Source organism: Scylla paramamosain, chromosome 21, assembly GCF_035594125.1.
Source record: "Scylla paramamosain isolate STU-SP2022 chromosome 21, ASM3559412v1, whole genome shotgun sequence".
NCBI lineage: Eukaryota > Metazoa > Arthropoda > Malacostraca > Decapoda > Portunidae > Scylla > Scylla paramamosain.
In genome coordinates, this window is record NC_087171.1 from 17,480,767 (window position 1) to 17,506,580 (window position 25,814).

The window sequence follows — 25,814 nt, forward strand, 5'->3', positions numbered from 1 at the left end:
AGGGGTGGTGTGCGCAGGTGACCCTCCTCTTCTGCGCATCAGCATTGATTCTCACTGTTGAGAATTTCGAATATTTTGATGGACTGAAATTTATATATTGCCTACTTTGCTACCGTGCAACGTCGGTCAGCTGGCAGTACAGGGTGAGTTGGGGGCTGAAGGGTGGCCTGAGGCACGGATGAGGCCCATGTTTCTGTTGGATAAGGAGTTCCATGACATTTATCGTACGATTGGCAATGTGGCCTCGCTATCACGGGCCTTTTGCAGCGAGTGTGGCGGCAGTGTAGCGTTGGCGGTGTGTCAGTGTCCAGGTTCCCGCCAGCTGCTGCGTATCCGCGGTGGTCGTGGAGCCGTGGCGAGGGTGCGTCGAGCCACAGAGAGTGCGGCGGGCGTTCCGAGTCGAGACTAAGCGGTAGTGGCGGCGCCGAGTGCCACGCTGTCCCCGGTGGTGTTCAGGATGACGGGGAGCACGACACGGCGGGACGGGAACTCATAAGCAGTGAATTATGAAAGAGAAAGAAAGAAAATACATCTTTTATATGGGTCAAGTTTTGTGACACCTTCGGGGATGAGCCGCGTGGCGCTGCTCGAGTGAAGGGCCATAAATCACGCTGCTGTAACAGGTTTTCAGTGATCCTCGCAATTCACACAGCGTTTATTGTACCGAACGCTCAGAGAAATTTCAACCAGAAAGTTCTTTTCGTGACATTTTTATACTTTTTATGATACTTTTTTTTTCAAGGTGGGGAGAGGTATATAAGTTACGCTTTTTTTTTTTTCATTTTCTTTTCTTTTTCTCTTTCTTTTTCTTCCCCGATATGGAGAGCGGATGAGACGGAGGCAGTTAAGTGGTGTCATGAAGTGTGCGAGTGCTTCATGTAAGTGGTGGCGGTGATGGTAGTGGAGGAGGAGGAGGAGGAATGATGAGGCGGAGATCGATCGCTTGCTATCGAACAAGTGAAGCCAGAATCCTGAACCTCACATAGGAGGGACGGCGAGGGGGTGACACGAGGCGCCTCCCTGATGTGTGTGTGTGTGTGTGTGTGTGTGTGTGTGTGTGTGTGTGTGTGTGTGTGTGTGTGTGTGTGTGTGTAAAGAAAAAGGCAAGAAAACTCGTAAACCGCATTTTGGCATTATCTTCAGACAAAATTCCTACGACATGTTTTATTTTGTTCACACACACACACACACACACACACACACACACACACACACACACACACACACACACACACACACACACACACACACACACACACACACACACACACACACACACACACACAAACACAGGATGCACGGTATACATACATACATACACGCCTCACGCACTCAAAACACACACGAGCCACACAGCAACGGGTCCTCAAACAACTCATCACAGCGTAAGCAGAGCGTAATGATGTAGAGGGGGCGGTGGTACTGGTCCTCCTCGCTGTGGCCATTACTTTGATTGGCCACGTGAGGTACCTGTAGCCTTCAGCGGGGTAAGAGTGAGACTTCTTCCTCCCATACGCACATTTACACCGTCAGTTGCTTTAGGGTAATGAACATACTTCAAAACTACACTTACAAGGGAGGCTGGGTCAGAGATGCAAGGATCACAAAGAAAGGAAACGTGATATTGTCACTACCAAAACAGTTGAGTATGTGTTGTATGGATACTGTTAGGAGCGTTATACGTAAAATAAGGCATGTGAGTATGCTCGTATACACTCGTGCGTTAGAGAATATTGGCAGCAAGATACTCACACTCACAGACATTGGAGTGTTTTTTTTTTCCTTCTTTTTTCCTGCATGTATATGTGTGCGGATGTGCCAGTTAACTAAATCACACACGGATGAGCTAATTAAAGAAAGGACCTGCTAATTAACTTCTTAATTAGCTAACTATAGCTGAAGGAAACCTAACGAATTAAAATGATTAATTGGCACTCACTCACTCACCTACCCCACCCACACACCCACCCACCTACTTACCTATACACACACACACACATACACACGAAATGGCAGGTCATCAGTTAAGCCTTAGAGCGTGAGGCAGAAGGCTTGGAAGCGGCCGTGAGTGAGGCGGTGGAAAAAGCAGCAGCAGTGGTGGTGGTGGGTGGTAGGGCAGGGAGGGGGAGCGCAATCCAGGCCCCAGAAACTCCTGTCACGCGCAGACCGACCTGCAGAGGGAGGAGGAAGTGGTGGTGGTGGTGGTGGAATTAGGATATAATTTTTTTTTTTCATTAAGTAGAACATGAGGAGAAAGGTTACGTATTTCTTAGGGAAAAAGGAAGAGATAAATAAATAGTAAATAGTAAATAAATAAATAAATAATTTTATCCCATTTATTCTCGTTTTGTTTGACTTATAACATTTCATTGTGGTGATAAAGAATTTACACATCACAACAATAAGAACAACAACAACACCAACAACAAAGCTAATAAAAGACAGAAACTCAAAAAGGCAACATTCGCCAAGCAACATTCATTAGCCTTCAATTCATGAAAGAAGCAACAGCGCGGGGAACAAGTAAAAAGTTTGGAGTTTAAACATTTTCAAATTACAATGAATCGCATTAGCGTTATGCATTCAAAAACTGTAAATGCATGCCAAGAAAATATAACAAAAAAACTCCTTTTGCCGCGAGCGTGTTCCCTGAAGGCCGGGCGGCGCTGCATCAGAGCCTCACAAAGTGGAAACCTGAGGCGATAGGCAGGGAGGAAGAAAATAAGTTAGCGGGGAGGAGGTCAGTGTTAAATATTCGTGAAACCCTTAAGAGGCTGGGGGAGAGAGAGAGAGAGAGAGAGAGAGAGAGAGAGAGAGAGAGAGAGAGAGAGAGAGAGAGAGAGAGAGACGCCAGGATGGAGAAGGAGAAAAATTGGACCTGAGACAAGAGTGGGAAGAGGAGGAAAAAGAGTAAAGTGCAGGATGGCTTCAAAGGATAAGAAGGGAAGGAAGATATTTTCCTTAGAAAGTTAGTGAGGCTTTGCGAGAGAGAGAGAGAGAGAGAGAGAGAGAGAGAGAGAGAGAGAGAGAGAGAGAGAGAGAGAGAGAGAGAGAGAGAGAGAGAGAGAGAGAGAGAGAATTACATAGAAAAACAGGCCACAATAGACCTTGCGGTCCTTACGAAGTGACCTGATCTAGGACTACTAAGATGATAGTAGGAGAAAAGGACAGGAAAGCAGAAGGCTCTCTCCCCACCTTCCACTCCCTCCGGCATAAGCCGTACAGGAAAACAGGTCGGAAAGAAATACCTTACGGGATTAGAGAAGAAAAAACCCGAAGGAAATTTTATAGAAAAGAAGGAAAATAGATGAAATGAGGTGCCCTCGTTTCCTGAAGGCTAAAAAGTTAATCACTAATAAACAAACGCTGTTAGCCGCTGATTCAGGGCAAAATATTTATCAAGACGGCGTTTAAAAGTCTCAGTGGTGTTGCAGTCTATCATGTCTCAAGGAAGCCCATGCCATAGATTTACTACTCGATGGAAAAAAAAATTTTTGGATTCATGAGAGTTGAAGGATTTTCCAACAATTTTGCAACCGTTTCCTCGCGTGTAATTTGAAGAGTCTATCGTGAAATATTTACTGCAGTCCATGTTATCAATGTCTTTGATGATTTTAAACACCTGTATTAAGTCGCTTCTTATTTTTTTTTTGTGTTAATGGGAATAGATTTAATTCTTTATGACGCTCTTTGTAGGATTTGTTCTTAGGCTTGGTGTAATTTTTGTTACTCTACGCTGAACTCTTTCTAATTTATCAATGTCTTTCTGGTGGTAGGGCACCATGCTTGAACGCAATATTCCAAAAGGGGACGGACTCAAGAGTTATATGAAATGAGGATTGTATTCTTACATTTATATTCAAAAGATCCGCAGGTTAAGCCAAATACTTTTTTTTTTCGCTTTCTTTACGACTTCTGAACATTGTTGGCTAGGTTTTAAGCTACTCGATATTGTCACTCCTAAATCAATTTCATTGTCAACACTTAAGTTGGGTACGATTTAGAAATATACTTTGCTTTCTCGTTTCTATACCTTATGTGAAAACTTTGCACTAATCTGCATTAAAACTCATTTGCCAGGTTTGCCCCCACTCTGTCAATTTGTCTAGATTTTTCTGCATTTCTATTACTTGTTCGTTACAGACTACGGAATTCGCTATTTTGGTGTCATCAGCAAACTTCGATATTATACTGGTAACACCCTCATCTATGTCGTTAATATAAACAAGGAAGAGAACAGGTCCTAAGACTGATCCCTGTGGCACCCCGCTGGTTACATTAGAGAGAGAGAGAGAGAGAGAGAGAGAGAGAGGGGGGGACACATGGTTGCAGAAGTAAATTTAAAAGGAATACTCTAAACCACAAAATAAAAGGGAATATCAAAGAAAGAATATGGGAGGGATGAGAAAAGGGCAAATAAAGGGTAATTATGTGCATCCTTTTTTTTTTTCTGTTGCTTTTCCTCAGTTTCGTTCCCCCTCGCTTCATTCTCCTTTTTCTTCGTCCTCCTCTTTCTCCCTAATTTTCTTCTCTTCTAGAAATTAACTTGATAAGAATACATTAGCCGGAAGAGGAAAGGGCAGGAGGTGAGGCGGGCAAGTGAGAGAGAGAGAGAGAGAGAGAGAGAGAGAGAGAGAGAGAGAGAGAGAGAGAGAGAGAGAGAGAGAGAGAGAATATTGGACACATACAGAGCAAGTAAAAGATAACAGATAACTCCGAATTTTTTTCTCTCCAGTCATTTTTTTTTTCCGAGTTACTCTTTGAAACCTCTGAAAACATTTTATCCCAGGCTCTTATAAAAATATACGATAAAAAAGAAAATGTTTACCTGTTTGTACACCTACGTACTTATGAAATGACTTACTATATAAATGTTTATTTACCCCTTCACTTACCATCGCGCCTTATAAAACACTAATATTCCTCCTACGTTCTTTCTAAGGAGATTAGTTATCGTCTCTACGAGGGAAAGACAAACAAGATCTTCCTCATAAGCTTTTTCGGGTAGGATTAGTGAGCTACTCGAGAAAAAGCATATAATTTCTTCGTCAGTTCCGTGAAGCTTTTATTTCTGTGAAGCGTAAGCCAAGAAAAAGGAGGAAAAAGAAGGGAGTAAGATATACGTAAGAGAAAGACAGAGAAAGTAAACACAGACCACAGTATTACTTGAAACTATACATAAGAGATAAAAAAGAAATTGTGTGTGTGTGTGTGTGTGTGTGTGTGTGTGTGTGTGTGCGTGTGCGAGCAAGTGAGTTATGGAGACCGCAATTATAAGGTGGAGGGAAGGGAGCTCGCCAGGTTATCTAGGGCGGAGCAAGCAGGCAAGGAAGCAAGCCGGCCCAGACTCCCTCACCAATTACCTGAAACTGCGGTGCATTAAGACCGTCATTACCCGCCAACCAAGACGCGGGGGAGGGGCAGGAAGGCCGCCAGTAATTAAAGAGATGGACGGAGCCTTGACCTTCCATTTTTATCTTTAATTCCGATCCTCTCTCTCTCTCTCTCTCTCTCTCTCTCTCTCTCTCTCTCTCTCTCTCTCTCTCTCTCTCTCTCTCTCTCTCTCTCTCTCTCTCTCTCTCTCTCTCTCTCTCTCTCTCTCTCTCTCTCGTTAAGTGTGCCGTACCATTATGCGTATTACTTGCAGTCGCTTCCCTTGAATCCTCGCTCCCTCTTTCAGTGCCTCGATCTCTCTTTCATTTCCTCCCACGCTCCGTCCCTCCTCCACACGCTCACATTTAAATTCACTGCTTTCATCGTCCAGTGTAATTTATCTACGTTTTCGCTCATCAGCTGAGTAGTGAGTGGTGCTTCCTTATCTATTACAACCTGTATGTTCACTGATAGTGGTAAATGTAAGTTGTAACCTCTATGAACCGTATTCTGAAACACTTCCGCACTGAACCTCCACTATTTTCCAAAGGCTCAAGTTGAAGTGACACGGGTTTCTTTTTAAGAGTGTTTTTGTATGATTTTAGTGACAGATTAACAGTTCTGCATTATTACCTGGAGAAACACTCTTGGGAACCCGGGTAATCATCTCTGTGGGCTTTGAAAATAGTCATGCTGAGAAAGAGAGAGAGAGAGAGAGAGAGAGAAAGCAAGGCGTTTCAGAATATGGGCCTATATCGTATCAATAGTTAACATAAGATTACAAAACACATCGAGTTCTTTGCTGCAGTGAAGATCTAAGTGAAGGAGGACGAAGAGGAGGAGGAGGAGAGGGAGGAGAAGGGGACACGTAACAGCCTGAGATGGAGAGGTCTTGACAAGCTGGTTCAAGAGAGGATAAGGGCAGCCGGGCAATGGATGAGTTGGCACGCGGGTGATGGGAAGCGTGCTGGACAGGGTCGGGGTAGCATAGCATGACTTGGGTGACACTTGCTCGCCTCCAGGGACTGTGTAAAGTGTGTTAGCGGAGTGGGAGGAGGAGGAAGTGGAAGAAGAGAAGGACAGGCGGGGTACAAGTAGAATAGAGTAGGATGGTGACTGAGCTTGGGAAAGGTTTGAGGTTGTGTCGTCTTTGAGAGAGAGAGAGAGAGAGAGAGAGAGAGAGAGAGAGAGAGAGAGAGAGAGAGAGAGAGAGAGAGAGAGAGAGAGAGGAACTGCGCCTTACTTCTTTGACTGGCTCTGCAGCAATAACCGTCGACTTATCTATATGAAACACAATTGCATGATGGTCTTGTGCTTCTCAACTATGCGTCATATTAAGGGAAGCGCGCTGATAGTGGTGGTGGTGGTGGTGGTGGTAGGAGGGAGAGGGGGATAGAGAAAGAGAGACAGGGAAGGTGGTGAGTGCATGTTTCGCCCGTCCCTCTGTCAACACACACACACACACTCTCTCTCTCTCTCTCTCTCTCTCTCTCTCTCTCTCTCTCTCTCTCTCTCTCTCTCTCTCTCTCTCTCTCTCTCTCTTCACTGGCTCCTCAGTCGCGTCTTTGTCCCCTGATTGTCTCTTCAAGCCAGTATCCGGTTATATTGTTAGCTGTCGAGTATGTTTATTTCTCTCTCTCTCTCTCTCTCTCTCTCTCTCTCTCTCTCTCTCTCTCTCTCTCTCTCTCTCTCTCTCTCTCTCTCTCTCTCTCTCTCTCTCTCTCTGGTATTTGTCCGAGTGCCAAGTATAGAAAACGTGACAAGGGAAACTAGACGCTCTTCCTGATGCTGACGTGACATACAAGAACCTCACATGTCCAGTGGTGGTAACAAAGACTTCTTGCTGCCTTGAATCCCCCCCATCCCTCCATACCCCGCTCTGCCTTCATTTCTCGTGCTTTCTCTCTCACGTCTCCTCTCCCCTTCGTCCTCGCGGTCAGCTTGGGTACATTACACTCAAAATGCATTGGTCTCTCGTAGGTAATGAATCTACTTTCACCTTGTTTCTGGCTCACCTGTGCGACTCACCTGTTGAGCTAAGTGGCTGTCGACTGGCTGATGATGGAGACGTAATTGATTCTTTGATGTCGTGTCTGCTGAATCGTGGTTTGTGCACGAGAGAGAGAGAGAGAGAGAGAGAGAGAGAGAGAGAGAGAGAGAGAGAGAGAGAGAGAGAGAGAGAGGTGGGGTGTGGCCGTGTATAGCAGTGATAGTCAGCCAGGATGCGTGAATTTTTTCAGGGGGTACTTGGAGATAATGGGGTGCAGGAAGGGGTACATGACATGGGCAGCGTGTATAAGAGTGCACAGTTGGATAAGATGTTTTAGGAAGGGAATTGTGTGTTGTGTAAGAAATTAGTCTAAATTCAGAGGTGGCAGTTTGTTTTACTATCCATTTAGCACCTATGTAACAGTTATTTAGGACTGAGTAGCTATTTTCTGTCTTTAATATAGAAACTTACTACTTATTTTATATTTTCCAGTCTTAATACTAGAGGTAAACGTGAAATATTCTTGTAATCTTTTTGTAGTTAATCGTCTTAGGCACAAGGGCACACACATTTTTCAGAAACCCCCGGAAGGGTGACTGAAGTTAGAAAAGGCTGGGAACCACCTTAAATGTATAGTGAAGGAAAATTAGGATAAAAACTGTTTGGTCTCATACTCTGAAGAAAAACGGGACTGAAAAAGTTATGGTCCTCTGTAGAATTAAAAGGGCTCCATCCTATATACAGCTAAGAAAATGTGAATTACAAACAGTTCTGATCCTAAACAACGATGAAAAAAATGAATAAAAAAAAATCTGATCCCATGCAGTGAAGGAGAACAGGATTACAAACCTAGAAACGTATGCTTGTGTAATTCCACTGATTTAATCGATTCTGCTGCGGAATAGGTGACACAGATATGCATTCCGCCTTATCTCGTGTTATCATTCTCCCACGGACAATATACATAGTCGAGTGGCAGTGGCCGCTCGTCGCGTGACTGTCTGTATGAGAGCGTCCTTGTTAGTCTAAACGTGTTATTATTTCATTATGTATATGAACTGCCCCCAACCAACACTAGGACAGCTTTGTCTACCACCACCACCACCACCACTACTTCTGCTACCACTACTACTACTACTATTGTCATTACTGAAACTACTGGCGCCATTAATATTTCTGCCATTGCTGCTGCTACTACTACTACTACTACTACTACTACTACTACTACTACTACTACTACTACTACTACTACTACTATTTTTAATCTGAATCCAAGAAATTATTCACAACTACCATCACCGCAATGCCACCACCACATGAACATTTGACCTGAAAAAAAAAAAAAAACTGAACGCACCCAATTATTCAAGTGGCTGTTTGCCATTTAGCGGAGGCTGCGGCGCGTGGGAAGCCAGACCAGGAATCCCGCCGATGTGTTGTTGGTTAGACGTGAGTGCGTAGGTGTCAAGCCGGAGCCAGGCGACGAAGGGAATTGTCTGGGTGTTCTAACCTTCTCTTCTCACTTGCTGCTGCTGCTTCCCCTTTCGCTGCTGTTATTGGTTACTGGTACTGCTTCTGCTCCTCTTCGCCCTCCTCCAACTCCAGTTATTGGCATCAGAAGTGCTACTGGTGCTGGTGCTACTGTTGCCTTCCTGCCTTCTCCCCACGCTCCACTACCTGGTCGACAATCTTGCATTATAGAAGACGAGGACAAGTAGGAGGAGGAGGAGGAGGAGGAGAATCGGATGAACACAGCGTTCCTCCATTAGAGTTTGCAAATAGATTCTGCACTTCAGTAACTACTAGTGTGTGGCGGGAAGGTGTGGGCGTCCAGGGCGTGTGGATGGGAGTGCTAAGATACCGGTCGTTTCACGCAGAGGTGAGGTGGAGAGGTGAGGTGTAAGTGTCCGTGGGTGGCTGAGATTTAGTGTAACCGAGGCGTGCGATGTTCGAGATGAAAGAGAAACTATTATGTGTGTAAACTCAAATTACTGCACACGTGGAGGAAGAGTGGAGTTGGTGAGTTCCATCGTGTTAATGAGTCAGAGCCATTAAGAACGCTGGCAATTAATTGTATATGTGTTTTTCGTTTGTGTCTCTGGTTGCGTTGCGATGAAAGAGACGCTGTGAGCAAACTAAAACTGAATTAATGTACACTTGAAGAAACAGTGGAGTCGCTAATGAGTCAGAGCCTTTAGAAGATTGGGTAGTATTAGTTACATGTGTTTTATTTGTATTTGTATGTCTAGTCTTGTTTAGTCAGCCTTTCCCAGTTTAGTTTCGCCTTCTTTTAAATTCACTGATGCCCTTCCTGTCTTGAATTGATAGCGGTGGTCTGTCTGTAATACGTAATAAGCCGCCACCATTTTTTTTTTCCCTTTTTTTTTTTTCGTCCGGTTTCCTTAGTTTATCAGGGTTAGGACGGTGCGTTCTTTATCTGGCGAATTAAGCCGTATCCGTAATAGAAATTGAAGCGGCGTGATAAGTCTATAAGAGTTAGTTGCTTGTGATGTAGTGCAGGTGTTGCCTGAAGACCGGTCACGCCTCTCCTCACACCTCTTCTCTGCACCATCCCTTCCACCGCACCTGAGATCTGATACGCCTCACACCTATCCATTAGTACCCATTCCTTAAGCACCATCCTAATTCCTGCTCATCCCACTCACCTCACAACCATTACTACATTGCTCCTTGCTTCCTCTGACCTCACCTTAAACCTCATATCTTACACTGCCCTGCACCGTTCCTTCCTTGAACATTTATCTTGAACGCCGACACGTAACATCTCTCCCAGCCCTCCACCAGCCATATCTTCGTCGCGCACTGTCATATCAATCACACATGTCCTCACACATCACTCTCAGTGTCACTACTTTGCTTCTTTCCTCACGTCACCCAGCAATATACGTCCCAACACGTCGCCTCTCCCTTTGTACCCGTGTGTTTTGCCTCTTTCTCCCCGACACTCCATGCAGGCCATCCAATCTCCAATACTTCCTGTGCTGCAGTCTAGTCCTTGCACCTCAGCTTCTCAGTGGAGCTCCCATCTCACGCTAATGGATATGCACACCTTGTTACACCATTCTCTCTCTCTCTCTCTCTCTCTCTCTCTCTCTCTCTCTCTCTCTCTCTCTCTCTCTCTCTCTCTCTCGCTCTCGTTCTCGTTTTCGCCACCGCCACATGCACCTTCCCCTGCTATCCCACATTTAACCCAACCTCTTCCATCCTTTCCCTACCCTCCCCCCCGCTCCTCCCTTCACGCCTGCGCCTTTCACGCTCCATACCAGTGCACCGAAGTCATGAATAGTGAATAATTCTCACACAGAAGCAACACGTTACTGACTTGCAAGATGAAGAGAGGAAGTTGTGATGGTCTTTGTAATTTTGGTTTTGAAATGACCACGGAAAATCGCCATGCAGCAACAGTGGTCAGTCAGTTGTCGCGCCAGATTTGCATGTCTTAACGACCCAGGTGTGTGACTCGAGGGGCAGTAAAGGTTAAGTATCGTTCGCAAAGGCTGGCCGAGACAAGACATTGTGGTGGTGGTGGTGGTCATGCACAGCAGCCGCTCGGTGTTGTGGAAAGCCAAGAGTCGCTGGGACATGGAAGGTTCACGTGAAGGAAGACTGCAGGAGTTTTCAGCCGTTCATTCATCGAAGTCAGAGGTTCATAGTTGGTACTCGAGATTTATAATAATTTAATTGCTCATAACAACATAAGTACTTCATTTGCGTAGCGTTAAATGGCTTTACTGCTTTGAATTTACAAACACTCAAAGATTTAAACTACTCAATTGTTAATTTTACTGCCTCTGGCGTCATTGGGAAAGTTACTCATAGATAATAACTAAGGCCTAACCCATTCACTCTTCCTAAATCAGAAACTCTAAATGTTACACTGGTTACTCATTAGAAAACCTGCCCTATTTCTCATTGTATTCGTTAAGATTCTACGGTGTTTTTGGTGTTGTTACCTTGTTGTATCTACCAGTGAAAGCGTTAAACATACTCGTACACACAGTTTTGATAAAGACTTGTGGTGATACGGAAGCGAGGGTGGGTTGGAGTAAGGAGGGGATCAGATAACATTGTTGGGAATACTCGGGCTGGGTCATTGGGCGTGAAATGTGTTAGGAGGACGCGCGGGCTGCATGGGATTCTGGGTGGATTGTTGGATGAAGGGTCGCCGCTCGGAGATAATACATAATGACCGCGGACTAAGCGTTGTGATTCGTCTGCGTTAATTGACTGTAGTAATGTTGGTGAAGTGAAATGCGACCCCCTAAATGTGTGTGTGTGTGTGTGTGTGTGTGTGTGTCTAATTGTTTCAGCTGTGGTAGTGACACAATTGGAGAAGAATCTGATAATTGTTCGTTTTGTTTGAAATGCGAGAGGAGGGAGGGAAAGAGATGAACGGAGGGGATATCTCTGAGGGAGGGAGGAGAGAGAGAGAGAGAGAGAGAGAGAGAGAGAGAGAGAGAGAGAGAGAGAGAGAGAGAGAGAGAGAGAGAGAGAGAGAGAGAGGTTGGGATTAAGTTATTTATATATACGGCTGTACTATACATCCTGAATGAATACCCACGACCCCAGGGATGGACTGAAGTGTGTGGCTGTGTGGCTCGTTCACTATTCATGGATGTGGGACGAAGGTAATGGAGTTAGAGAGAGAGAGAGAGAGAGAGAGAGAGAGAGAGAGAGAGAGAGAGAGAGAGAGAGAGAGAGAGAGAGAGAGAGAGAGAGAGAGAGAGAGAGAGAATGATTTTTCTTGTGATTTTACTGTACGAACACACACACACACACACACACACACACACACACACACACACACACACACACACACACACACACACACACACACACACACACACACACACACACACACACACACACACACACATTCCACCATCCTTTGCCTCTTGGAACTTCAAAAAGAAAGAGAGAGAGAGAGAGAGAGAGAGAGAGAGAGAGAGAGAGAGAGAGAGAGAGAGAGAGAGAGAGAGAGAGAGAGAGAGAGAAAAGCCCAGGAAATTCTCCGGCATCTTTCCAAACACGGGGAGCTGGGGCCTAGCGGTGGTGAGGCTGTTGCTAATACCAAGGCTCCGTCCCTGTCTGGGCTGCGGCGAGTGACGTCAGCGAGTGATGCCGCCACCAGCTGTTGAGCCGAGCAGGAGGAGCACAACAGCAGTAGTGAAGTTCCTGACACACTCGCCTCGTCTCGTCAGGGCAGCAGCACGCGTCTCACCTCCTTAGAAATATAATGAATGGTTGCAGCCTTGCCTCTCTCGCCTTATGACGCTAAACAATCAGATTATTACGGAAATACAATGACGCTTTATTATAGCAGGTATTATTACATTCCAGAGTGTTATGTGGCCACGCTGGTAATAAGATCCGGGACTTGTGCACTCATGTATGTCTTGCTAGCTTCTCTTGCCGTTGAATATTGGACTGAGAGCTCGTTAGGATGTCTTGATTTGTTTTTTTTTTTTTTTTTTCTGCTGTTGTAATGGCGAGGGAACTTCAACTTGGAATTGGTTGGAGAGAAGCAAAATGAGTTGTAAGCCACGTTAGTAATATTTCAACTCAATCTTCAACATTTTGTTAGGCCACATAATTTATAAGTCAGGTTTCCATGGTTGTTTTTCTTGTTGTTGATGCAGGGTCGTTAACCATCACAAGGATCATAAAAACACCCTTGGAAGCTCCAGTAATATCCACTAATGTTTGTTAAATGTAAAAGACGAAATGTTTAGGAATGCCGTCCGTAGACAAGAGAGAGAGAGAACTATGCTTGGTGATGCCGCTGTCCTTTGTCACCACAAGCACCGCCATTCACTTCATACCTCGTTGTTATTTTCTCGTGAGTAAACACTTTCACCACCTCCTCCACTGTCTGCGCCTACCGTATCAAATGTCACAATCATAGATAGCGTTACGTCCTAGCTTGTGTTAAAGGGACCGACTTTCTCTTACTGTTACTGGGGAGATTATTTGCTATACTTGAGTTTCACTGCCTAAACATACAAGGCGTGCCGGCAGACAGCCTCGAGAAGTGTTAACTGTGCTGATGTGTGTTGCCTTAGGGTTGTGAGGGAAACTGGAGGAAATGTGCGTGTGACTTCCCCACAAGGACAGACAAGGGAACGAAGAAAATGGGTGCAGATTTCTTGTTGTATGTAATTTGAAGGATTTACAGCTAACGGTGACGAGTTGAATGCACCTTCGTGTGTGTGTGTGTGTGTGTGTGTGTGTGTGTGTGTGTGTGTGTGTGTGTGTGTGTGTGTGTGAACTTTAACCAAGAGAAACCTGACTCTTATAATACTGATTTTCGTAACCAGGAGAGAGAAAAAAGTGATCTTGAAAGCACTGGAGAGAGTGGGTGTGTAAGGTGTTGCCTGTGTGGTGATAATGGCAAGCCAGGCTCCCGGTGACGGATAGCTTGGCCGGAAGGGAAGCAACATGTCCGGCAAACCACGACGTAGCGCCTCCTCGGATGGGGGTCTGGACGCTGCCCCCGCTCATGTGATCATTTCTGACCGAGACTCGAACAGAAGGATGGGAAGTAGAGAGGAAATTCGTATCATCAAAGTAAATCACAGTATGAGGAATGAGTTGCGGCGACAGAGTTCAGGAGAGTCTGGTCCGACACGCGGCAGGGAGATAGAAGACAGAGCAAGAAGAGAAAAGGAAGGGAGTTATATCAGGGAATTTGCATACACGAGACGGGGAGAAGAACCGCTCCCTCTGGAGGAGAGGCGGCCCAGGGAGCATGTGGAGTTGAGGAAGAGCCGTGAGGGGAGGGAGGGTCGCCGCACCAAAGACAGATCAAGCAGCAAAAAGGATAAGGAGAAAAGAAGGAGCTACCCGTCAGATGAGAAGAGCGGCTCACGTAGAACCCGCACTCCTCGCAGATCCAGGAAGCCCTCCCCCGTGCGGCCCTCCTCCACCATCCCCTGGGACAACAACGACAATATTATTTACATCGTGGACGAGCCGCCAGTGAGTATGACGTGTGCTTGAAGCGGTGGAAGGCAGGTCTTTCCCGCGGATAGCTTTACTACTGAGAACTGGTGCTGTTAGTTTATGGGGGGTGGGTGTCTCACAGTTTACATCCGTCCTTCTGAAAGTGGTGTAGCCTCGATAACATGACCACACACTTATACAGGCAAATGTATTCTCTTGTTTAGGTCTCTAGAGGAGAGAAAATCGAACTTCGCCTCACCACACTACGGAAGAGACAGTTTCGCGGCACATCTGGCAATTTCTGCAGTAGAGTTTGAGATCAGAGCTCGTTTTGCCACGTTATAATAGACCCATTGTCTTCCTCGCACCGAACCCGACCAGCTGATCAGAACAGATGCTGGAAAATCGCATGTCTCCAATCATGTATCCACAACACTTTCTGTTCCCCACTATCACATACAGCCTCCCCTCCTTGCTTCACAAACACCCTTCTTGAATTTAACGTTCTCTTCACACCGCCCATTCATCTCATTCATGGTCCTCTTTTCAGGCTTAGGCTTTCACATCCGATCCACTTATCCTCCTCATCAGTCGCTCCTTTCCATCCTTTCTCCATGCCCAAATCACCTTAAAACTCTCCGCTTTGCTCAATCAGCTAACTCTTTCAACACAAGGTATCTTCACGTTTCTAATCTCTTATCCTAACATATACGTAACCTAACCCTTACTACACCACACATGTTCTTCAGACACCGTATCGCTAGTACATTTAATCTCCTCTCTGTTCTCAGTTTCCGTGTTTTTGTTCCGTGTAGTGTAGTTGGTTACCGTATCACTGCGTTCGGTTTTCATTCCAGGCGATCTACAGTCGAACATCATATTAATTTCTCCCATACTTTTCTCACTTGGTTGAATCTTAATTTCACCTTTGCATTATTCATCCACTTTTATCAACGTGCGATCTTGGGTACTTGAAACAATGTAACTCATCTTTCAAAGCTACTAGGTTCATCCTCATACCGTCTCGTTCTCTTTGCCTTGCCGTCTGCCATTCTGACGATTCACTACTCTTACTCTCGTTCACTCTCAGTTTCCTCCTTTCACGCACCATTCCCAACTCCTCCATCAGCTGTCTCAAGCTCCTCTGAATCGCCCTCCAGTGTAGGGTCATCTTCACACAGCAGCCGGTTCAGAACACACTCTACCATTAGTTTGTCAGAAAATACAATCCCGCAAATTTTCCTGGACTGTAACGCGAGGCATGGAATATGTTTCTTCCCGTGTCTTAGCAACGTATGACTGGCTGCTGCACTGCCATGAAATTAAATCAATCAGTCAGTTCTTCTGGTGATTGTTGGTTAGGCAAGACGTGGCGACGAGATTTGTTCATAGGGAAATGAGGATCCCTAGGCCTCAATATTATTATTTTACATCAAAGTTTCCTCGATGTTAAAATTTTTGCCCCTTGTAGTGGTCTTACGGTACAGCTTGTAGTAGCACGGGCAAATTATGTCTGACGTCTTTTAAAATTCATTGTTATCCTCGGTACACGGCTAGACGGAAGCCAAAGATTTGCGTCACATGGATGTATTCACGTTTCTATAATCCATTCTGTCAGTTTGTGGTGAAAAAAGGACGGTCAGGCACCAGCGAGATTCCAACATGGGTGTTTATGGTGAGCGGTGGAGCGAGCGTGTTGACCAGCGTGAACCACCCTTGTGTGTGGCCGGTGGTAAGAGGCTGTGATCCCGCTGTGGCTGAGGTGAGGCAGTTCCTGAAACGTCTGCTTCTATATAAATATCACCTCGCCAAGAACAATAACCAAAACGAAATTAAATTAAACAAACATGACTATTGTGGAGAGTTGTTAGATTTTTTCTCTTTTTTTTTTCAGGGTGTGGGCAAAATTAACTGGTACATGATTACTATTGTTATTGTCTCTAAGCAAAAAAGAATGTAACGTTTATCTCCTTTATAGGTAACAAACATATGCCACAAATATTGAATATTTCAGCCTTGCTTAGTAACCTGTTCAGTATTATAATGGTGTCGAAGAAAACGAAAATAAAATGTTTGTATTATTTGTATAAACACTATTAACGATTCTTGGTGTTGTTAATGATACGGAAACCGTTTTCATGTGTGTGACTATAGGACGATGAGATGAGCATTGACACAGCTGGTTTGCCATTAGGTTTCCCGCCATCTTGGGAGAGGAACACCTGGCTACCTATTTTGAGCTGTCTTGTTGAGCGTGATACCAGCCACACCTGCACCGCCGCTCCCCGGGAGAACAGTGAGCGTCAGTGGTGTGCGCCTGCAGTCTTGCGTCACCCTTGCCTGCCGATTCGGAGTTTACAGTCTCACCTTGTTGTCATTCCTCATACTCTTCATTAGCAGAGATCACATCGAGCTACGGTGTGCAGGCATCCATGTCGCCCGTGCGTCTCATCCAAGGCACGGCCATTGATCTTGCTGGGGAGACTGCTTCATGGCCTTTTTTCTTGGGAAACTTTTTTTTTCTCAGTCAACTGTCTCATGTGGAATCCCTTTGATCAGTATTATCCCATTATGTCAGTATTGTACGTTGTGTGTGTGTGTGTGTGTGTGTGTGTGTGTGTGTACATACAGAGAGAGAGAGAGAGAGAGAGAGAGAGAGAGAGAGAGAGAGAGAGAGGTATTGTTGTTAGGCTACGTATTAATTAACCCCTGCAAAGTCACAGGCGTGACATAAGCACGCCTTAATGTGCAGGCATAAATAATCCTCACGTGCTCACGACCGACTAACATTTGGAAGCCGGCGGTTAGATTCTCCGCTGCACTGCCGCTAAAAATACTCCTCGCTAGGCCCGTATCCAGGGATTGTGGCGGGCAGGGGAGGGAGGTGCTCATTTTATCAAGACTGACAGTCGAATGATATGAATTATGTATACTTGCATCATGTAAATACTTAGAATTTAATGAGGAAATGATAAGTTATCGTGAATGATTTCGAATTTTTTTTTTTTTTTGGATGTTTTGCATGACGGCTGTAGGACGCTCCCAGCCTCGGCCATGCCCCAGTGTTTCATGGACGACTTTCCCCGTCATGCCCACACTGTGCTTGCGTGTGACGCCAGCGTGACTTGCACACAGGCCTTACCTTAACTTCCCCGAGGAGATTAAGTTTGATAAATGCTGATGCTGGGTTGTGTCCTGTGCTAGGAAAGGATTCTGAGCGATGAACTCCCAGCAGTAGGTTAAAGGGGGAAAGTTATATGAAAATATGTAGTTATTAAGCAACCTGATCGGATGAATTTGTTACAGTCCCTTGGTGCTTGGCTGAGCCTCGCCTCGCCCTCTTGTGGGAAATATATTTTGCTTTACCGAGGGTTTGATTCCACCATGATTTCCACTTACTCACTAATTTACTTCTCATTAAAATACTAAGAAATGAAACTCACTAAGTCTTTACTTGTTTATATATTATTCATTCTTTCCTTTATTCATCATTTAACCTTTTTTTTTTCTTTTCTGATCTCATTATTCTTTAAACTCGCCAAAGATTGTTACCATCATGGAGTCATGTATGGAATGCACGAATAACCTCAGGATTCCTTTGCTTTAATGTTCCAGTGAATCGCTGTGTCCTGTCACCTGCAATAACACTTGACCTGCGGTGGAGTGTGAGATGCAGACAGTAATATATATACCTTCTGAATTCCAAATTTTTACACCAAGTAGTGTGTGTGTGTGTGTGTGGTGTGTGTGTGTGTGTGTGTGTGTGTGTTTGTGTTTATGTTTGTGTGTTGTAAGTATATAATAAATATTATGACTCATTAAAGTTCACTGCTGGACAAAGGCTTCCTCTGACCTTCATGAGTCACGGCACAGTGCCAGTGTCGCGGGGAACAATAGCCATACACGATACACAGGATCTGTTCATGGAGAGGAGCCTGGTGATGCCTGGTGTGGGAATAGATTCTCTCTCTCTCTCTCTCTCTCTCTCTCTCTCTCTCTCTCTCTCTCTCTCTCTCTCTCTCTCTCTCTCTCTCTCTCTCTCTCTCTCTCTCTCAATTCATTATTTATTGTACACCTTCACGTCCCCCTATCAGGCAAGTGACCGCTGTCCTGATCATCAATATTGTGCGTATAGAGGCAGCAACAATAGCCTCTCTGACGCCTCCTGCAGCTGTTCACTACAATTTTTTTTATTCCCGGCAGACAAATGGCGGCCAGGACGAGTGGGAGAGCGAGGACATCATCCTGGAGCGGGGCAACCAAGGTCTGGGCTTCAGCATCGCCGGCGGCACCGACAACCCACACATCGGGTGAGTCACAAATGCATCCCTGGGCCATATTCTGAAACATCTCAGCAATTTTCATTGAGGTCTTGTTGAAGTTACACAGACTTTTAGGAATGGTTTTACGGTGCTAGTGACAGGTTAACGAGATTTCTACATTATTAACAGGAAAAATACTAGAGAACGTGGCTAATCATTTATTTAAAAATAGTAAAAATAGTCGTGGTGAGATAACGAAACGTTTCTGAATACGGATTTCCTGTCACTTCGGTATTTCATAAAGGCCTCCACACCTAAAACACAAACGCACTTTTTCGTCACGTTAAGTATTGCTGCTGACTAATGTACTTATCTTCCCTTGGACTGTAATGTTATATTTTTTAATGCTTGGTGTTGTTAAACTCCCGCACCTGCCTCATGCCACCTTTGCCTTGTTTGTTTGTTCTTTTAGTCTTGATTTTCCTTCTTATCCGGCTTTTCATCAGTGCAACTCAACTTGTATTGATTCTAAGCATTGGAATATTTACCTGGGACTGTGTAATGGTTGTGATTTACCGTGACCCTCACGCAGGTGTTGTGCAGTGATTCATGATTATTAATGACTCGTGATAATGATGATAATGACAGTTATAATGAATATCGTTGTCTTTTCAATCATTATCAGCAGCAACAGGCACATTATCACATATCGCATAAAACAGTGGTGAGTCAGACCTCGGGAACTTGAAAGCTCATGTATATTGTCCTGTCAGGAGGATCATAGCCACTTACTTGCCATCCTCCGAACCCTCAAATTACACAGCTGATGTCGAGTAACGCGTAGCTTAGAACGTAAAACAGGACACGTAGGCCCACTACTTGGCCTCAGGATACCGTGTTGCGTCTCTCGACACGAGGAGCGAAAAGATCGGTGTTTATTCATATGGATTTCTCTATATAAGTAACAGATGAAAGCGAACAGAGGAGATTTACATCGCATAATTAATGTATCCCTTTTTTTACGTACGTGATTAAAATACTGGCTTTATACATTTTTGGTGTGTTCTTAGCCAGGCAGAAAACACTTAGCAAGAAAAATTATACCTTTAAACTTAATGATATTTTTTTAGACAAAAAAAAAAAAAAAAAACGTGTCTTGTCCCCCACACAGGGTCACATCGTCAGTACACGCTCCGTGGTCGTCACAGCGTCACGTCATTTGCTTTGCTCCGCAGACACACCTGTCATATACGAGTATATCCTTCGCCTCGCGCTGGCTGGAATTGAGTCTTCCCTTCCTGACGCCAGCTTCCAATAAACCATGTGGACGACTGCTATTGGCTTTGTTTATTTGACAGTTTATCTCTTTATATATTTCAGTGTCGTGTGTATATCTCTTTGTTTTTACTCGGATTTATCGAAGGCCGTCAAGGGAGAGGTTTTCTGTTGCCACCACACGTCGGTTTGCCCCGTGACGCCCTTCTGTAATCTGACAGCTGCGTGATAATAACAGCTGTGGTGTGGGGTAGACTTTCTAAGAAAACATTACAGCTTTTTTAAGGCTTTATTTTCGTAGACTTGCTTAAGAAGGGGCGCACACCAAGGTCACTTCCCATCACATGACCTTGGGTACATATGCGACAGTTCGCATAAATGTTTGTTCATCTCGCTGGCGCTCCTATTTTTAGAAGAAGATACTGTTCTTGGGTCTCTTGTCATTCTGAACATTAACTTAACTGTCAAATGCCATGCTTTGTTTTACACCGTTGCGTCATCCACACGTGGCCCGCATTAACAATACAAATTCATAGGAACATCACTTATTTCGAAGCCTCCAGTGCACGAAAGCGTCATTGTTTCATGATTATTTACCTTACTGATGAATTCATTCACTGCATCATAATATCTACTAATGTTTTTTTTTCTCTCTCTCTCTCTCTCTACTTCTGATACGTTGCACCACTTTTCCGATAGGATGGTACATGTATGTAGTAAAGTACACATACTTATAGACATATTGAGCTTTTAAGCCTTGCAGCAAACAATCTCTCTCTCTCTCTCTCTCTCTCTCTCTCTCTCTCTCTCTCTCTCTCTCTCTCTCTCTCTCTCTCTCTCTCTCTCTCTCTCTCTCTCTCTCTCTCTCTCTCTCTCTCTCTCTCTGACCAGAAGCTACAAGGCTATTTCAGAGATCAATATCACAGCAAGGTAGCGTATCGTGTGACCTTGAAGTGTGTGTTATTGTACTAATTTACTGCTTCTTCTTCTTCTTCTTCTTCTTCTTCTTCTTCTTCTTCTTCTTCTTCTTCTTCTTCTTCTTCTTCTTCTGTCATTCATTTGTTTAGGTGTCCAATAATGTATCAGTCAACAGTGAAGGCTGATGTGGGTGAAGTTTATGCCACATGTCCTTGATCTTGGCCGTCATATTTCACAGATAGTCAGTGTCGATACGTACCATGTACCAGCACTAGTTATCTAATCTCAGCGTCAAGTGTTCCTCAAGGTCGACGTAAATGGTGTGGCAGAAGCAGAAAGAAGAATGTTTCTTTCCCTGTATGAATATGGTCCCTCTATGTCAACTCTTACTGGGACTTTGCAGTGTCAGCCTTCACTTATGGCAATGCAGAAGTGCTTGGGTGCATTATAGCTGTCTGCTTATAGATGGGAGTTTTTAAGTTGTCCTGATCTCCACTATGTAGTAAGAACACTGTCATCACGTATGTACATGCTGTGAAAGGAGTCACTCACCTATGTACTCGAGTAACGTACTTCATATTTTCTCTAATTTGTATTACTTTTTTTTATTGAAAAAAAAAAAAAAAACAGAAAATAGCATGGGTGACCTCTATGTATTCATGTGTTATCGCAATAGTAATGACTTAGATTTTAAAACGTGTCATAGTGATATTAGTAAAATAGCAGGAGGAGGAGGAAGAGGAGTAGATATAGATGGATTATGTCATTGTCACAAGAATGCAATAACATTTACATCAAGGACCATTATGAGCTAAGTACTTGTTACAATTTGCTCACCAAGTAATGGGTAGTACTGTGCAGCAGCTGCTACAGAACATAAATGGTAGTAGACTGAAGCTTTTCACATCATCCTTTTACTCTGCTTGTGCTGGTGAATCGGGACCACTCATAAGAACATAAGAACATAAGAAATAAGGGAAGCTGCAAGAAGCGACCAGGCTTACACGTGGCAGTCCCTGTATGAAACACACCTACCTATTTCCATCTGCTATCCCCATCCATAAACTTGTCTAATCTTCTCTTAAAGCTCTCTAGTGTCCTAGCACTAACTACATGATTACTGAGTCCGTTCCACTCATCTACCACTCTATTTGAGAACCAATTTTTTCCTATCTCCTTCCTAAACCTAAATCTTTCAAGCTTGAGCCCGTTATTTCTTGTTCTACCCTGGTTGCTGATCTTAAGAATTTTGCTTACATCTCCCTTGTTATAACCCTTATACCACTTAAAGACTTCTATCAGGTCCCCTCTTAACCTACATCTCTCTAAAGAATGTAAATTTAACAACTTCAACCTCGCCTCGTAAGGAATACTCCTCATCCCCTTTATCCTTTTAGTCATTCTCTGTACTGATTCTAATAGACCTATATCTTTCCTGTAATGTGGGGACCAGAACTGCACCGCGTAGTCTAGATGAGGTCTGACCAGCGCCAAGTATAACTTTAATATTACTCCCAGCCTTCTACTTTTAACACTCCTAAAAATGAATCCTATTACCCTATTTGCCTTGTTTCTGGCTTCTATGCATTGTTTCCCTAGACGGAGTTCAGAGCTAACTATAACTCCTAAATCTTTCTCGTACCCTGTACCTACCAGAGTTTGGTTGTCTAATGTGTACCTATTGTGTGGGTTTCCTCTACCTACGCTAAGCACTTTGCATTTATTGATATTAAATTGCATTTGCCATCTATCCGTCCATTCATTCATTCTATCTAAGTCTGCCTGCAAGGCGATGGCATCCAATTCTGGACCTAATTAATCTACCTATCTTTGTGTCATCCACAAATTTACTAACATCACTACTAATTCCACTATCCAAGTCATTGATATACATTAGAAATAACAATGGCCCTAATACTGATCCCTGTGGCACCCCACTAATTACATGACCCCACTCAGATTTCGAGCTGTTTATTACCACTCTCTGTTGCCTGTCACTAAGCCATGACCCTATCCAGCCTAACACCTTCCCATCTATCCCGTGTGCCCTAACCTTTCTCAAGAGCCTTTGATGGGGTACCTTGTCAAATGCTTTACTAAAGTCCAGATATAAGATATCATAACTATCACCATTATCTACTGCCTCGTACACCTTACTGTAAAAACTTAACAAGTTTGTCAGGCAAGACTTCCCCTTCGTGAAGCCATGCTGGGACTGATTTATCAAGTTATGTTTGTCTAAATGTTCCCTAATGTTCCTCGCTATTATTGACTCTAACATTTTACCTACAACTGAAGTTAAGCTGACAGGTCTATAATTAGACGCTAAAGTTTTATCTCCTTTCTTAAAGATGGGTACTACATTAGCTTGCCTCCACATTACTGGTACCTCACCCGACTCCAGTGATTTCCTAAAGACAGAAACTAACGGCTCACTAATAATCTCTACATTCCTTAAGTACTCTGGGGTTTATTTCATCAGGTCCTGGTGACTTGAACTTTTTTAGCCTATCTATCTCCTGTTCCACTATCTCCCTAGTTATGGAAATATCTGTCAGCTTCTCATTCTCATCTGCTCTAAACACCTGTTCACTATCTGGCATATCCTGCATGTTTTCCTGGGTGAAGACAGTTAAAAAATAATCATTCAGAAGTTTACTAATCTCCTCCCCAGAACTAACCAGCTCCCCATCTTCTGCCTTTAATGGACCTACAGTATCCTTATTCTTCGTCCTGTATACCTGATAAAATCCCTTGGGGTCCGTCTTCGCCTGGCTGGCTACCTTTGATTCATAATTGTCCTTAGCTTTCCTCGTTAACTTCCTGACTGTTCTAACTAATTCATTATATTGTGAATTAGTTAGAACAGTCAGGAAGTTAAGTACTTCTTACAGTACATAAGTACTGCTCTTATGAACAACTTTACTTGCATTCATCCTTCCTCGCCTTGCAGTGTCTCTCAACTCTCCATATTCACCACTTGCTTTATGGACACTGCCTGAATTAGTAACAGTATTTCCATCAATAAGGCAAAAACCAGCTTGACCAAGCCATTCCTAGAGTAGCCCCTCTCATTTCCTGCATCACCTTCTGCAAGATTATGAATTGTATCACCCAGGAACACTCATTTCATATCTTAAGTTTTTTCTTCATAGTAGCAGGTGACCCACAGCACACTCAGAAACTGGCAATTTCAGCAGACTTCGTGAGACATTTTGCTGTGGTTTCAGATTATTGTATGGTCAATATTTAGTACAGCGGAGCACAAAATTTTTTTTATCATTATTATTGTTATTATTATTCTTGATGTTTAGTAATTTATTTGCTCATTTTATTATTATTTTTTTTTTTTTCTTTTTAAATCTTTATTTTCCAAAACAGTTTCTTTCAAGCCTGCTCAGTCTGTATCTTCTTTCTCACTTCACTCCTCTGCCTCCCCCCTCCCGCTGTGCAACTCGTAGAAGCACCCTGTCCCCTCCCCAACACTCATATCTCACGTCCGGTCTTCTCTTGGAGTTTTTCTTTTTTCATGGAATTTTCTGATCACACTCTATCCACTTTTATACGAATAAGTTCACTCTAGATTTCCGGTGTCCCTTGGTAGGTAACTCTCTTACTGGAAGTTTAAAATTCGCGAAAAATAAATTCACTTCCTCAAACTCTCAACCTTCCCATTATTTTTGGCTGGACAGAGAAGACACGTGGCCTTCAGTGTCGCTCAGATACTCGATCCCTGCACCAGTCGCCTTAAGGCAACCTTTCAGATAATCGTTCATTTTATAAAATGTCACCCAACTCGCTTCTTTTTAAAGCATACATTACCGGCCTATCTTTTTGTGCGGACCCTGAACTGACAATTTTATCACTCATTCAGAGGCTTAAGAAAGTGTACCTTAGTGATTTTTGTCCTCCAGTTTTTTTTTTCTCATCTGTGGGTTTCTCTCTCTCTCTCTCTCTCTCTCTCTCTCTCTCTCTCTCTCTCTCTCTCTCTCTCTCTCTCTCTCTCTCTCTCTCTCTCTCTCTCTCTCTCTCTCTCTCTCTCTCTCTCTCTCTCTCTCTCTCTCTCTCTCTCTCTCTCTCTCTCTCTCTCTCTCTCTCTCTCTCTCTCTCTCCACTCATATTATCTCCAGACTTTGTCTCGATGTGTACCAGACCCCAGAAAAGATACTAGTTCCCTGAATCACCTCCACCTTAACCCTGGTCCAATCAGCTTGCCTTCACTCAACACCCAAATCAGTTGTGTTTCCCAAGTAACATGATTAGCAAATAGTCTGCAAGTACACATTTTTTGACATCAATGCTTTCCAATTTTCATTACATTAATCAGTTCTCACATCATACTTTGTAAGTTCCACCAAGTGAGAATTTCTTGTTATGGAGAGAGGATGATTGAGATTTGTCAAATTAATTGATATTGTTGAATTTGTTCATTACAACTCTTATTGATTTTGCAGGTCAGACACATCTATCTATATCACCAAGCTGATACCTGGTGGTGCAGCTGCCACAGATGGTCGCCTTCAGATCACAGATGTTATAGTGTCAGTGAATGATGTGAGTGTGGTCAATGTCTCTCATGTGACGGCAGTGGATGCACTCAAGCGTGCCGGCAACACTGTTCACTTGGTAAGTGTGTTATACCCTCTATTAATTGTAAGCTTATAAATAGCTGCTTATGATTAGTACCTTTATTTTTTTATTAACAGGCCAGTGCAACTTGTAGATAATCTTGATAGCACCTGACATGGTGTGTTGAGTGGTAGATATGGCTGTGGACAATCTGTGTCCAGTGTTGCTGGTTGAGTGTGTGGAGTGGAGTCAGGCTCCACCTCAACTACTGGTGGTGTTAATTTGCTATTCTTGAGATGCTGTCTAGCCTGTATGCAAACTAGTGGTGTGAGCAAAAGCTAACCTCAAGTTGGTGTCACATCCAGTTTATTCAATTCTTCCTTCAGGAATAGTTAGTCAGCAGTAATTATTGATATTCTGAGTAATGGTTGTATATACCAAGTAATGGTTAATATAAATTACAT

At 43.8% G+C, this 25,814-nt stretch overlaps 1 protein-coding gene across 8 annotated transcripts in view; it reads left to right on the forward strand.

The window, feature by feature from the left end:
* Positions 1 to 25,814, forward strand: part of LOC135111129 (disks large 1 tumor suppressor protein-like) — a 196,947-nt gene that overhangs the window by 109,709 nt on the left and 61,424 nt on the right. For 5 of the 8 annotated variants that reach the window (XM_064024117.1, XM_064024121.1, XM_064024122.1 and 2 more), the window contains exons 1-4: positions 1 to 361; positions 13,702 to 14,362; positions 18,530 to 18,636; positions 25,236 to 25,407. The exon at positions 1 to 361 is cut by the window's left edge. In XM_064024117.1, the coding sequence (XP_063880187.1) occupies positions 13,823 to 14,362; positions 18,530 to 18,636; positions 25,236 to 25,407 (819 nt within the window). In that variant the 5' untranslated portion in view covers positions 1 to 361; positions 13,702 to 13,822. The remainder of the gene's footprint in view (positions 362 to 13,701; positions 14,363 to 18,529; positions 18,637 to 25,235; positions 25,408 to 25,814) is intronic. The other 3 variants (XM_064024123.1, XM_064024119.1, XM_064024124.1) reach the window with 1 other exon arrangement.